Source organism: Heterocephalus glaber, unplaced genomic scaffold (assembly GCF_053883595.1).
Source record: "Heterocephalus glaber isolate CG9 unplaced genomic scaffold, H.glaber_assembly_v1.0 deba00001545, whole genome shotgun sequence".
In the NCBI taxonomy this organism is placed as follows: domain Eukaryota; kingdom Metazoa; phylum Chordata; class Mammalia; order Rodentia; family Bathyergidae; genus Heterocephalus; species Heterocephalus glaber.
In genome coordinates this window covers 2034061-2049848 of record NW_028258338.1, presented here as the reverse complement: position 1 = coordinate 2049848, position 15788 = coordinate 2034061, and the positions used below count along the sequence as shown (strand labels likewise).

Genomic DNA, 15788 nt, shown 5'->3' with positions numbered 1-15788 from the left:
GAGGAAAGGGGCAGTGTCTTATTCATTTCAATGTTACCAGCACCCAACATAGGGCCCTGGTCTCATGTGTTGGTGGGAGACCTTGTACACAGAGGTGGAGGCTGCAAGATAGGCCAGTGGACACTAGATGGCACTGAGGCCCCTGGACTCCTGCACTGATGCTGACCAGGCCCACACAGGAGGCCTCTGTTGTCAAGAGCCCAGAAAGCATGGAAACTCTGCTGCTTTGTCCTACAGTGACTTAGCTCTGGGCCCACTCAGTTCCAGCCTCCCAATATACTTCTGCCCCCTTTCCAAACACTTTCTCATGACAGGCCCATCTCACTGCACATATCACTTCAGTTCCTCACAAATGCAGGTGCCAAACATCCTTCCCACAGGCCTGCAGCAATGTCTACTTCACCCTACCTCTTCTCGTCCCTCCTAGGGCTCACTTCTACTCATACTCTAAGCCTCAGCTTGGAGAAGCCTCCCTGACTCTCAGGCTGGGGGGCTGGGTTAGGTATACTTCCGTGGTGCTTCATGGCAACCTATACTTCTTTTATAATTGTGTATAATTGTCTTTTTCCTGACCAGACAGTGGGCTCCATCTGAACAGGGCCCATCACTCTTATTATTCACCATCCTATTAACTGCACTGTATCAACTGGCACTTTGTAGGTACTCAACATATTATCCTTGAAGGAAGGGATGGATAGATGGATGAATGGATGACTTCAGGCAAGTCATTTTACCTCTCTAGGTGTCTCCCTCCCTATCTGAAAATCACCCCTACTTGCCAGGATTAAAGATATTGTGTGAAGCTGGGTATGGTGGCGGATGCCTATAGTCCCAGCACTTCGGAGGCTGAGGCAGGAGGATCACCATAAGTTCAAGGAGAGCCTGGGCTACATAGTGAGTTCAAGTCCAGCCTGAAATGCATAGCAAGACCCTGTCTCAAAGGAAAAAAAAAGATAATGTGTGTCAAGTGCTCTCTGAAATACAGTAAACACTTTCTGAAGCAAAGCAATGATTAATATTTGGAACAATAAAAACAAAGGGGGAGGTGGAGCTGAAGATGACTCTGCCCTGAGCCTGGGATCATCTCTCCCACTTAGATTTACCATTTATATACAGAGCTGGCTTTTCCAGTAATAATAAAAGGGCCATTTTTCTTAAAAATAACAACAGCATCTGTTATGTGCCAGGCCAGAAACAGGAGGCCCCTGAGAAGATGGTGGAAAGACTGTAGTCTCAGCCAGAGGACGACAGGAAAGAGCTGTGGGCATCGCCCTTGTGTCTGGAGACCAATCAGTACTGGAACAGCTGGTTCCTAACTCTTTACTCATAGGTGAAAACTCATCTAAGGGGTCATTAATTCCCTCTGTAATTAATATAAAAACTGCAGGGTTTGTATTAATGGAAAAGTAAGCTCAAGCATCAAGCTGATAATATTGATAATGTGCACTTGTAATTATATTCTATAAATAATTATAAATTTGGTCACTGCACTAATAAAATAGAAAAACACCTGAAGCAACTAGGAACTTGGTAGCAACTGTACCATCAGAAGCATTATGCCAATTGTTCTGAGGCTACAAAAATCACCACAAACTGGTAGCACTGGTAAATTCACTGGGAATTTAAAAGGTGTTTCAGCATAAAATAAGGGGGGAATGTAGCAGTGGTAGAGCATGTGCTTAGCATCCATGAGGCCCTTTGGTTCAACCCCCAAGATCAAAAATAATAAATAAAGGAAATGTTGGGCTGGGGATTTAGCTCAGTGGTTTCGCCGCCTGCTGCGCAAGCGCGACGACCGGAGTTCGATCCCTGGTACCCCCCTCAATAAATATATAAATAAAGGAAATGTTTTAGATAAAACAGCATATTTTGATGCAAGAACATGGAACCTAATTGGGCATGGTGGCGCACACCTGTAACCCCAGCACTCTAGGAGGCTAAGGGAGGAGGATGGCAAGTTCTAGCCTAGCCTGGGCAACTTAGCTAGAGTGTCTCAAAATAAAAATTTAAAAAGGGCTGAGGATGTAGCTCAGTGCAAAGGTCCCGGGTTCAATCCCCATGACTGGGGGTGGGGGTTGGGGTGGGGAGTGTGGAACCTGAAAACATAGTAAGCAAAGGTCATCTTGCAATAAACTAGGAACCAAAACTTGGCAGATGGGCAATCTTACACTCAGGGGCCTCTGAACAAAATAACCCCTAGGCTCCAACCTCATTTGTATGTGCAAAAAAACTGCTACAGTTGAAGAAATGCCAAGTGCTGAATATTTTACCTTTCTACCCTTACCCACTTCTAAGCGGATGACTTCTACCTACAGCCCCTTGCTTCTTGTGTTATCACAGACTGGACAGAATCACTACAGTCATATAAGGGTAGACCGAAAGCTGGAAGGTCACATAGCTTCCAGGTTGGTGGCCATGTTAGGCTGTGTGGCAGCAGAGGAAGCCAGTCCAGAGAGAGAAATCAGTGAAAAAGGAATAACAGGGAGCAGTCAAGCTGTGAGATGGAGAGAGATGAGATATGTGCTCAGGAAAGCAAGAGAGCCATCTTAGCCACTAATCCTGCTTCCAGTTGGCAAGAGACCTGGCTATTTATTTATTTATTGTTCTTAGATTCCATAAGATATAGCCTCACAATAGTCCACCCCTCTCCTTATTCTTGAGCTAGTTTGATTGGGCTTCTGTGCCCTGCAACAAAATGTACCCCGACTAAGAGATGTGAAAATTAGGAGTATAAGCACAGGGCTTGCATAAGCAGAAACACATAAAGAATACTTACGTTAGGAGAGGTGAATGCAATTATATGGTGTTGGTGTTTGTTCATCCAAAAAGTTTCCTCATTTCCTGACACTTGCTACTACAGCAACACACTACAGCCATGCACTCACACACTGACATTCAGTGACATGCAGAAACAAATGCAGGAGCCACCAGACAGGCATATAAACAGACACCTGGAATGCATGGCCATGTGCCAGCATGCAACATTGCCCCAGCGCCCTTCACAGCCACACTGACGTGGAGCCTCCCCCACATGCAGCAATGCACACTGACACGGATGAACACAGTGGCACTGCCCATAAGGCTCAGGGCAGGAGTCAGCTCGACTGGGCTCTGCACAGCCTCCCTCCCCAGCTGCCAAGTGACTCATCCCTGGGGCTGCTAATTAAAACCAGGACAGAGGGGACAGAGGCAAGGGGAGGGTAAGAGAGGGAAGGCAAGTTTATTTTGGTGTCAACCAGGCACTTAGCCAGCTTAGGGGTCACCCACTTCCTGGGGCTAGGCCAAGTGGGGGCAGGAGAACACAAAAAGGAAGGGAAGGAGAAGAGGAACCTTTTGCCCCTTCTTGTCCCTTTGGAGCTTCCTGGAAGGGTACCTCCTCTGGGAAAATCACTCCAGCTCCTTCCATTTCCCTCCTCTTCCATCCAGCTGTCAGAATCCAACTCAACTCCTCTAGACCCTTGTCCTTACACATTGGCTGTCTCCCTTGCTATTATACTCTCATCTGGGCTTGCCAGAGCTGGCTCATTTGTGGCTGTAGCAACCCCAGGCTGGGAACGTCCCACAGGAAGGGACCCCAGTTGCCTGCTTCTGTTCCCCCAATGGGTCACCCTACATAAGTCTGCTATGCAGGGAATGCACTGTATTTGTTTCAGGAATAAGGCTGGGTTAACCCTGAGTTAGTATGGTGTTCACCAATCTGACAATCTGGATTACTACCTTAATTCTACTATGCGGTAAATTCTTTTAGTTCTCTAAGCCTTAGTTTCCACATCTGTCAAATGACAAGAATATATTTCCTATAGGATCACTGTGAAGATGAAATGAAAAACAACAGTAAAGTGCCCAGCACGGTGCCTGTCATACAACAGCTCTAGCCAACATGTAGCAAGTGCTACTGCTGTTGCTGACCGTGATGATCCATCCGACCTCACTTCAGGCCTGGGGCAGCAGCAATTACAGAACCGAGTTCCAAACTAGGTTCTACCACATAGTACCTGCAGGACCTTGGGCAAGTCCCATAAGTTCCCAGAGTATTGTCTCATATGTGCAATGGGGATTCACAATATGACATCATACATTTACTGTAAAGATTTGAGCCTGTCAGGTATCCTACATGGCCCGGCTCTTGAAAGTGGCTCAATAAATTACAGCAGTGATTCCTAAGGATAGCAGGAAGGGCTCAGGCCTTTGGCACCAGAGAAGCCCAGTCAGGGTGGATGAGGGCAGCCAGGGCAGGCTTCCCAGAGTGGGAAGGACTAGAGTTGGGCCCCCAGAACCAGAGAGCATTTGGCAGGCAGTAAATGACAAGATCCTAGGCAAAGGAAGCTGGAGAAATGAGAGTTTGGGCAGGGGAGGCCAGCAGGGCTGAGCTGAACAGGATGTGGAATGGGAGGGAAGAACTGGACACAGCTGGGGCAGCTCCAGGGACTGATGACACCTTACACATGTGAATGGGGGGAGCCACAAAAAGTTTGTGAAGTCTTGGCTATCTGAGATTGCCAGGAAGTCAAAACAAAGAATAATCTTTGAGATTATCTAACCCAAACTCCAGTTGGACAGATGGGGGCACTGAGGCCCAGAGTGGGAGGCCTCCTCTGGGAACAGAGCCAGCAGTGGCTCCTCCTCCCACTTCATCTCCTGATGCTGTGGCTCCTGTTGCCATGGGGACGTCCCCGGCTCTGCTGATGTCAGTGGCTCCCCCACCTCCTCCCTCCTTCCCTAGCAACAGGCCACCTCCTCCAGCTCTCATCCTTGCGTGCCTAGCAACCTCAGCCTGATCCCCAGGGTGCCCCAGTTCCAGCCTGACCCTCTCGGCCAGCAGTTCCTGGGGGCCTGGGCTCACTCATCTCCTGGTGAGAGGATCCATCAGGCACCTCTCATGCCTATCTGTCTTCAAGTTCCACACTTCTGCACATTTTTCAAGTCAGGCTCTATGGCATCTGACTGTGGATTTTGTTAGGGGAGGGCAGAGGACATTATAATTTGTTGAGCCACCATTTTATCGGGAGCATTGTTTCACTTTAAGTTTCCTTATCAACTAAGAAGTCAGAACTATCATTTCCATTTTACCAAAGAAAAACTAAGGACCAGAGAAATTAAGTGACTGTAAAGAGCAAACAGCTAGAAAGCAGGCTCTACTGACAGCTTTGTGACTTTGAGCCATGACCAGCCTCTCTCTGGACCTTGGCTTTAGGTCTGACAACTTGCCGTGGGTCTACAGAATTCCAGGCACCTACCTCTGCCCACGGCCCTCCCCCATCACCAGCTGCTCATCTTTAATTAGATTCCACACTTCCTCTGGCACCCAAAAGTTAGAAACCATCAGGCCTGGGCCCTGCCACTCCCTGCTGCTCAGTTTTTACAACAGCTGAGGCCTAGCCCCTGTGCCTGGTATTTCTTCTACTCACCTAACCCATCTACACACACACACACACACACACACACACACACACACACACACACACACACACACACACACACTCATGCACATGTGTTTATTGGATGAAGAAACTGGGGTTCTAAAGGACAAACAGATTTGTCCAGTCACATAACTATAGTATAAAGCAACCTAACAAAAATGAAGTCCTCAGCTTCTGTCCTTTTTTTTATGCTATAGGGCTTAGCCTCACCAACTTTTCTAGACTCCTCATTAGTGATAGAAAGTATCTGTGACCCAGCCCTGACCAGCATTCTGAACTTTTCTTCAGTTTTAGCCCCTCCCACTGTTCCCTGTCTTTAAAACCCACTCCTCACTTTCCTATACAAACTGACACCATCTGTAGGGATGCCCTTCTCATATGAAGTCAGTCCTGCATTGCCATGTTCAAACACTGCCTGACCCTGACCCCTAACTGGAGACTGGAGAACATTCTCGGAGGGCCCCATCCAGCAATGGTTCCATGTTAAAAGCTCTTCCCACCATGTTTGCAAGATCTTGCCCCACATGTGCTATGCTTTAGGCCTTTCTCACAGCCCAAACTGGACCCTTACTTCTCTGCCTGCTGAATCCTCAAGGCTCCTATAGCCTCTTTGACTGTGGGCTCAAATGGCTGTTAGGAAGCAAGTCTGAGTAAAATCAACCCTGGCTTTAGAACCAGAGAGCCGGGGATATGAATCAGAGAGATGCCACCCTGCCCATTGCTCTTTCCTAGGAAAGGCACTGACACTCTCAGAAGCTCCTTTTCCTCATCTATAAATCAGGGATCATAATCTAGGTTTAACAGGTCTGCTGTGAGCATTAAATAAGATCATATTCAGAGTTCTTAGAATGTGAAGAATCAATGATAATTGCTATGATTACTAAGATTAGGATGAAGATGAGGATGATTATTATTATCTTCAAGTCTTCAAGAGCTCCCTTGGTGACAGTGTGGGCAGGGCTCTGTGCTTGTTGCCAGAGAGACCTAGGTTTGAATTCTGGCTCAGCCATATATTAGTTTCGTGGCTGTAGGCAAAACCCATAAACATATTGAGGCTTGGTTTTCTCAACTGTAAAACAATGATAAGGCCAACCCAGGTTCCACCTACAATGTCACTGGGAGGATCAAACAAAAGAAAGTCCCTGAAAACTTCTATAAGTTGTAAAGGCCCAACATATGTCATCATATGACTTATGATAATAGTCATTATTAAGTACCCTGAGCTATAGGGCCCAAGAACTCCCCTACTGGGAGAAGTGAGAACTAGAAATGCCTTCAATCTGGGTTCTTAACAAGTAGCAGGCACATCATCAGGGCTGCCTGAAGGGGCCCTAGGCTCAGGGTTAACCCAGGTTGCCTTTCTTCAAACCCACCGTGAGACATGAGATTCATGTCCTTTGCTAAACAAGTACCTTTCGAAGTGCTAGGACAAGCTGTGCTTGTGCCATGCTCCTTGGCTGCATGCTGGGACTAATTATGTCTCATCATACACCCCTGCCTGGCACTGGGGCTGACTCTGTCCATCACACTCCCTTTGCTTAAGGCTGGCCTCAGTGTGCATCCAACCCACAGCTCTGACCTTGGCCCTGGGCATCAGTGTGTTCTCACCAGATCCCCTGTCAGGGATGCTAGGACAGAATGTGTCTCATTATATATCTCTTTTTTAATTTTTTCTGAAGTACTAGAGATTTAACCCAGGCCCTCACTCACACACGCTAAGCAAGTGCTCTATCACTGAGCTATATCCCCAGTCCTGTTTATTTTTTGAGACAAGGTCTCACTAAGCTGCCCAGGCTGCGCTCAAACTTGCCATCCTCCAGCCTTGGTCTCCCAGGTAGCTAGGATTACAGGCATGTGCCAACCACACCTAGTTTATTATATACCTCTCTGTGCTGGGATCCTCTGCCCCTAGCCCATATCCACTGTCTAGGAGACAGGATCTAGTCTGCTGTATAAGGTTGGGCAAGCTATGGACCAGACAAGAGGCACAAATGAGGGCTGATGCCCTACCTGAGCTATGCTCACCAAGCTGGGAAGCCTGCTGAGCATGGCCCAGAGGAAAGGGAAAATTTTTCCAGTTGATTCATTCAGAAAAGATGCTCTTGAAAGGGGGAACTTTTTTCTACTCTTCACAAAGGTGTCATATATGCTCGTGGCAGCCCTGGCTGGGATTGACTGTCCCCATCTTGTGTCTCTGCTGCCCAGGTCCATCCCATTGTCCCATCGTGAACACTAAGACTGATTGGGCCCTAGCCTGAGTCCCTCATCATTTCTATATAATCCTTATGGTTGATACTTCTGCCTTCATGGGGCTCCTGATGGGTGAAGGCCAGAGCTCTCGTCTCTGCTCCAGTTTTATCCCTGCCTCTCCAAGTGGCTGATCAATCATGTCTTTAAAACTTACTCAGTCTTCTCAACTTTTTAGCCAAGTACACAAGAAAAATGTTTACTTGTCACCATCATATATATTTCTAATATCTAGAATGTGTCACATCCAAAGTCCATCCAAATCCGATTTCTCAGGGCTGGCACAGTTTAGGGTAAAACAAGAACACCTGACTAGGAAAGCCTAGCATTCATTGTTCCCTCTTCTCCTGGGAGGAGAAGGCAGAAAAGGTTCTGGGTCCAGAGCTAACCTCTCAGGAGACAGGTTTTCATGTCTGGCCAGCTCCTATGAGCCCCTGTGATGTTCAGCTAAACCCTTGAGTCAACTAGGGCTGGAAAGACTGAAGAACAGACTTCAACTCCCTACCCACACTTGCCACATTCACCCTACTGTCCCCCCTCCACTCCATATCCACCCGACACCAACGGGAAAAGAACCCTGAAATTGGTCCCTACCCCTGTTCATGGATCCCAGAGCAACAAACCGAAGACCCTCCTCACCCAGGCCCTGCCCCATCTCCTAATAACTACTAAAGAAAAGAGGTACTGACCTGACTGTTCTGGAATTCTCACCATCAGATCTGAAAGGGAAACAGAAAAAAACCAACACAGTCAGAATAGCTGTCTTACTCCTTTTCCCTGCCCTACACAGTGGCCCTGAGTCCTAATGCATACCATAAAACTGAGAGGAAGGGCATTTCATTCATGCAGGGAGGATAGCAAGTGCAAAGGCTGTGAGACAGTGAGTGCCTAGACAACTGAAGGAACAGAGAGGAAGGCAGGGTGCCTGGGGCGGAGTGAGCAGGGAAATGGCAGTTAGAGGTGAGGTCAAAGAGGGGCCAGTGGGGCCTAATGGGTCACAATGAGGAGTGTGGTTCTTTGTGGAGTGGCCTGAGAAACAGCCAGCAGCTGGGGGAAGGGACAAAGCCTGAGCTTTAAACACACAGAGACCTAAGCTCAGATATCAGCTCTAACACTTACCAGCCCTGTGACCTGGGGAAGTCATCTCACTCACCTCTGTGAGGCTGTGCCTCAGTCTCCCCAATTGTAACATGAGGCCAATCCTTGCAGAGCTGTTGGGATGATTAAGCCCCTTGGAAGCCGGTAGACAAATACCAGGTATTATTAACAACATAAAAGAGGCTTTGCCAATTGCCTAGTCCAACCTGCTTATTTTTCAGATGAAAAAGATGAAGCTGAGAGGGTAAATGAGTCAGCTGCCAGGCTTCTTTCTACTACACTGGTCTGTCTTCTTCATCGTGAGGCTCTTCAGAGGACAAAGGAGGGCAAGAGAAGAGAATGGACTGGGGACAGATCTGAGGGAAGTGAGGAAATGAGTGAACCACTCTCCTCCTCTCTGGCTACTCTTCCCTGGGAAAAAACATGTGAGTGTGGGGCCGGGGATTTAGCTCAGTGGTTCCGCCTCCTGCTCCAGAAGCGCAAGAACCCAAATTTGATCCCTGGTACCAAAAAAAAAGGAATGTAGAAAACATGTGTGTGTACATCCATGTGTGTGTACATGTGGTGGTGTGTATGCCCATGCACTTGTGTAAGGAAGCTTAGGACTGTGGAACCGATATGTTGGGGGCAGGAAAGGGGAAGAAGGTCGGCCAGGGACCTCAGAAGTGGGAGAGTGTGGGAAGTGGCTTCCTCTTTCCCCTGGTTGTCGTCTTCTTCCCTCTTCACCCTAGACTCCTCCCAGGCTGGCTGTGAAGGGCACAGAGATGACATACCATAGGCTCTGTCCTTGGCTAAGAGAGCCAAGATGTTATCTTAGTGGCAGGAGGGTCCATCTCCATCTATGCTGAGTGCCAAATGACAAAAGAACACAGAAGGAGGGGAGGGGAAGCTCAGGAAAGAGCCATTTGCTCAAAGAGAGAATGGAGGTCTCACCATTAAGGTGGGCCAGGTAAATGACAGGGTGTTGGGTGAGTACAGCAGTTCTAGTTCAACTACTGATTAGCCACATAATCCTGGGGAAGTCACCTCACCATGTGGACCTCAGTTTTTTCACTTGTAAAAAGAGTGGGCATGGGCTCATTGGAATGAATCTTTCGCTTTCTGGAGTGGCTTTTTGGACCATGGTACATGCTCAACTGATGACAGTGGTACCAACCTCTAGCATTTTTAGCCCCCTGAAGGAACAGAGGACCAAGCTAAAGAGCACCTTAGCACATTTATTAACACTTTCTATCTCACTATGTAGCAGTAAAATTGCTTCTGAGGCCTAACCTCAATTATTTGCAGGAACCAAGTCTAAGGGGCCTAACTTCAAAGACACCTCACTGCCTACAGAATGGAGGCCAAGCCACTCAGCCTCTTTCCCACACACTAATCCTCTACCCTAGGCAGGCTGGTCTCCGCACCACTCACCTACTCACCCCCAAACCCAGAACACATTTATTGAGTGTATTGCATCCCAGACCCTGATCTGATAAGAAAACTCTTCATAAGAGACTCACGGACTAACCACTTGCCCACCACTACTTAAATAATATGTAGATATATAATCACCTTCATCATCATCATCACCACCACTATGAACAATCATTGAGCACCTACTATGTATCAGGCAGAATGTTAGGCTTCCTTCATATATCCTTTGATCTTTGATCTTTGAGATATCCTTTGATCTTACAAAATGGGAATTAGTCATCTAATTTTAAGATGACAAAACTGAGACTCAGAAAGGTTGAAATGACTTGCCTAAGGCCACACAAGTAGAGGGAGGAGCTTGTAGTGAACCTCAAAGTTCAGGCTCTTGCCACACCATGCACCACTGTATCAGTTGCTCAGTGCTGGCCTCATCCACACTGTTAGAGTGAGTTCCCTCAGCTTCATTCCCCAATATCATGCCGGAGGTACTGACAGATCCTTCCTTTCCACTGCTCTTTCTTCTGAGATTCCCAGATAGGTACTTCTGCCCCAACACATCTTGAGATCAAGATGGCAGTGAGGGGGGAAAGAGCTTGAAGTCATGGTTCAGAATGTATTAACCAATTTTCACTGTCAATTGCTTCTTACTAAAGGAACAATGCATCTTATAACTCTCAATGTGGGAGTATGACTTAACCTCAGGGATCTATCACTTTTTTATGGCACTGAGCATGGAATTCAGGGCCTCAAGCAAGCTAGGTAAGTACTCTACCAGGGAGCTACACTCCCTGTCTGGTCTATCACTTTTTATGCATTTAGGAATTATTTATAGACAATAATCATTAATGCAGTGCTATCTTTTTTTTTTTGGTACCAGGGATCGAACTTGGGACCTTGTGCTTGCAAGGCAGGCGGCGGCACCACTGAGCTAAATCCCCGGCCCAATGCAGTCCTATCTTATACTTCTTTAGGGTCTAATGATCTGCCCAATGGTCAACCTAACTCTACTTCATGGAACTTGGCCACCATTCTTCTGGGAGGCCATACAGACTGGTAGAAAGAAGCTGGGTTCTATTAAGGCTCATTCCCTAACTGGCAGGTGAACGAGTCACCTCTGTCTGGATCGTGGTTCTTCATCTGTAAAATGTTGGGGCCATGTTAGTTAAATTCCAAGAAATCTTTAGGACTTAAAATATTTAGTGTTTTCAGAACCTCAAAGTTTATTTCTTTTTATCAACTAGATTCATCTGTACACATGTAGAAGAAAAGACCCAGGGACCAGACCCCTCCTTTCTCGTCATTCATGTCAGTGTGAGATCAGTTTCTCCTGTTCCTCCCTAAAGCCTGCTCTTAACAAAAGGCCACTTAGGACCCCAAGATTCTCAAAAGATTTGGCTATGCCAATTCCCATGCTCAAAAAAAAAAAAAAACACAACAAACCAGTAACTTATTAAAATCTATGAGTATAGTGACTATATTTTGTGAATCAAAAACTTGGGCATGTAATCTAAGGATTTTGATGTTGCAGCTCCTGGGTACAAAAGGCACCTGGAAGGTGGGAGAATAAATGGCGGAATATCAAAACATCCTTAACCTTTTGGGGGACTTATAGGAACAACACAGCAGAATGACTGCAAAGAGTGGAGGCCCTAGCTGGGCATGGTGGCACATCATGGCTATAATCCCAGCACTCTGGTGACTGGACAGGAAATTTTCAATTTCAAGGCAAGCCTGGGGCAACTTAGCAAGAAGACCCCTTCTTAAAATAAAAAATAAAGAGCTGGGCATATAGCTCAGTGTGAAGGTCTTGGGTTTAATCCTCAGTACCATGAAAAGAAAGGAAGGGAGGGAGGGAAAATAAAGGAAGAGAAAGGAAAAGAAGGGAGGGAAGGCCCTCAAGTTGCCACAACTGGAGTTTTCTGCCCTTGCCTCAGAGCTGGATTCCCTGCCTCCTGGTTTTGTTTTGTTTTTTTTCTGGTACCAGGGATCGAACTCGGGTCCTTGCGCTTGCGGGGCAGGCGGCAGAACCACTGAGCTAAATCACCAGCCCATCCCTGCCTCCTGTTTTGACCCTCCAAGCCATGTATAAGCAATAACTGAGGGAACAATATGGTGTGTCTCCCCAAGAACCTCGAATTACATAAAATTGTTCTCTGAAAGCTAAACTAATTGAACAGCACAGAATGCATCAGAAATGAGGTATACAGAGTCACCTGATTTATCCTCAAGCCAGTATTTGAATAACATTTCTAAAAGATCATGTTCCAAGGCCAAGAGTATAGCTCAGTGGTACAGCATTTGCCTATCATGCATGAAGCTCTGGGTTTCATCCCCAGCACTGCAAAAATACATACATACATACGTAATTTTAAAAAATCATATCCCACAGAAAGGAAGTTGGAAGAAGATTTTTTTAAAAATAAGACTTGAGACTTGAAGGGCAATGGTGACCAGGGCTCCTCCCAGGAGTGTCCTGAAAAAAAACAGTCAGGTTCCCTGGCCCCAGGACCCTGCAGATCTCTCTAAAAGCTGAGAACCAGCCCTTGGGGAGCCAGGTACCTTCCCTCCCCAAAGTCACTTCATCTAACTGGAAGTGTTTTCAATGCACAAACTCCTTTCTCACACTGAGTGCTACAGGACCATTCTAAAGCCCACATCAGTTGATATGTTCTCCTGCTTTGAACATTTTAATAATTTCCCCCCGTGGAACTTTCCACTGATCAAGCCCTGCCTCTCTAAAAGCTCTAAATCTCACTCCACCTTCTCACCTACCTTTTGAGTACATCTAGTATTTGCTACCTGGAATGTACTTGCCCCCTTTATGTTTTTAAAATGATTTTTAACTTTATTGAATACATGAATGTGTTTTAAAAAGTCAAATTGTGAAAGGCTCTTAACAACACAACAATCTCTCTTTCAAGTCTTTTAGTTATTTTTTTCTAAGTTGACTTTCATATTTCTATAGTATATGCTTATATCACTAATCCACTTTTGGCATGGTCTTTTGACCCCTTTTTAAATTTTGTTACAAAAGTGATAAAAGTCTATAGGTAACAAAAAAAATTTTTTTGAAGTCAGAATTATATTTTATTTCACATTGATTGAAACCATGAGAAACATTTACATTGTCCCACATTACAGCACAACATTTCAATGGAATATTTCTTGCTATAAATAAGATCTTACTGATTTGTATAACTGAAATAAGTCTACAGTTCTTCAAGGTAAAGCAGAATGACACAGTAAATGATTGTTTAAAAATTTTAAATCCAGATAAACATATGGCTTCATTATAAACATCCTATGTAGCCCATTACCAGATTATTTCCATGATTCAATTAGCACCATAAAGATGCATTGTTAACATTGTTTTGGTAATGTAAAATACAACAAAAATTTTATTAGTTACTAAAGTAATAATAAAAAACACAAATTCCTTGCTCTATCCCTCCTCACTCCCAACTCCCACTCTCAAAGGGAATCCCTTTTCAAGTCTTTTCATTGATTTTCAGTATTTTATGTCTTTGCTTCTAAAGACCACATGCATCCTTCTACTTCTTGATTTGAGGGTTTTTTGAGATAGAGTCTTGCTATATAGTCCAGGCTGGCCTTGAACTATGTAGCCCACGCTGTCCTCAAACTCACAGCAGTCCCCCTGCCTCAGCCTCCCAAGTGCTGGGATTATAGGCGAGCACCACCATACCCAGCCAGTTTTCTATATTATGTCCTGAATTTCTACTATTCCATAAGAGGATATCTCTCTTATACTACCACCTCCATGGATATTTAACATCTGTTTTTACATGCATTACTGTGCGGTGACCACTTCCATTCATTCTAGTTGTTACACAGCTACACACATTCCCTCCTCTCCTTCCTATCAAAAAGTCTGGATTAAATAAATGGTGGTGGTTTACATATTATGACTGCATGGATACTAATACTGCTCTGGCTGAGTATCCTTTATCTGAAATGCTTGAGAGCAGAAATATGTTGGATTTCTATTTTTTCACATTTTAGAATATATATATATATATATATATATATATATATATATATATATATAATGAGATATATTGGGGTTGGGACCCAAGTCTAAATATGAGATTCTCTTATGTATTATTTACATCTGATACACATAGCACATAAAAGGTAATTTTATAGTCTTTTAAAATAATTTCATGCAAGAACAGTTTCATGATGTGGAATTTTCCACTTGTGGCATCATGTCAGCACACAAAGTTTTAGATTTGGGTACATTTTAAATGTCAGATTTGTGAATTAGGGTCAACCTGGAATGAATAAATCATGTATCATATATAATTACATTTCCTTTCTGATGCAACTTTTTTCTTTTGTAGTGCTGGGGATTGTAACTTTTTATTCTATTATTGACTACTATTTTGCTGCTGTTGTTTGCTTAGTTGTCTTCATACAAAAGATCAACTTTCTCGCCCAAACTCTGTCAAAAGTATAATTCTCCTCTCAATACTTTTTTTTCTGGGAACAAGGATTGAATTCAGGGCCATTGCACTGAGCTACATTCCTAGTCCTTTTTTTTTTAATTTTGAGACTGGGACTCAATAAGCTGCTAAGTTACCCAGGCTGAGAATGAACTTGCCATCCGTCCTGCTTCAGCCTTCCAGAGTGCTGGAATTACGGGGTGCACCACCACGCCCAGCTTCAATGTTTTGACACATTTTCTTTAGAGACATCTGTCTTCCTGCTGGAAGGATCTAAACTGGCTGCTCTCTAGGTGTGCCCAGGTATTGTCCTAAGAATTCCCTCTTCCTATCTTGGAATTCCCTTCTCCTCTCTTCTATGCTGTATTCCATAATTCCTAGATCCTGTGGCTTCTCTGTTTATACCCTCATTTTGCAGGAGCAGATTCTCCAATGCGTCCTAAGAAAGGTGTCATAGTACATAAAATCTTTAGCTCATCCATGTCTGAAAAATGTCTTTACCATACCCTCACTATTGGTTGATAATTCAACTGAGTATAGACTTCTAAGACCGGAATTCTTTTTCCAAAGAATATTGAAAATAATGGCACCACTGTTTCCTAGCTTTCACTGTTCCTGCTGAGAAGTCCAAACATTCTTTTTCTTGATCCTTTGTACATGCTTTTGTTTTTCCCCTCCAGAAGCTTCTCTTCAATCCCTGGTAGTATTCTGAAATGTCACAGTGGCATATCTCAGCATGGGCCTTGGTATCATTCATCTTCCTAGGTAATCAGTAGGAGTTTTTGTTCCCTTCAGTTCTTCAGTATAATATTCTTGTATTATATCTTTGAGAATTTCCTTCCTGCTGTTTCCTCCATTTTCTATTTCTGGAACTCCTATTGTTGCTTGGTGGAGTTCTTCAGTTGATCCTCTAATTTTCTCTTCTGTTGTTCTTCCCTTCATCTTATTATTCTGCTTCCTAGGATATCTCCTCACCTTTTACTTTCTAATTCTGCTGAAGTTTTTTTGTCTCACTATTTTTAATTTCCCGGTTTCTTCTCCTCCCTTCATTACTTCTGTTCCTTCCAAGTTCTTTTCTTCTGTGTGTGTATTTGCTTTTTCCATCTGTCTTCCAGACTGATGGTCTTCTGCATACAGTTTTGGA

The 15788-nt window shown here is 44.7% G+C and overlaps 1 protein-coding gene across 5 annotated transcripts in view; it reads right to left on the bottom strand.

Annotated features, from left to right (window-relative positions):
* The window catches only part of Iqsec2 (IQ motif and Sec7 domain ArfGEF 2), a 123718-nt gene that overhangs the window by 49229 nt on the left and 58701 nt on the right, over positions 1–15788 (bottom strand). For 3 of the 5 annotated variants that reach the window (XM_087189649.1, XM_013068778.3, XM_004873507.4), the window contains one exon: positions 8357–8386. The exons of 1 other annotated variant lie outside the window; for it this stretch is intronic. In XM_087189649.1, the coding sequence (XP_087045775.1) occupies positions 8357–8386 (30 nt within the window). Of the gene's footprint in view, positions 1–2776; positions 2930–8356; positions 8387–15788 lie in introns of those variants that run through there. One more of the 5 variants, XM_087189650.1, reaches the window with a different exon arrangement.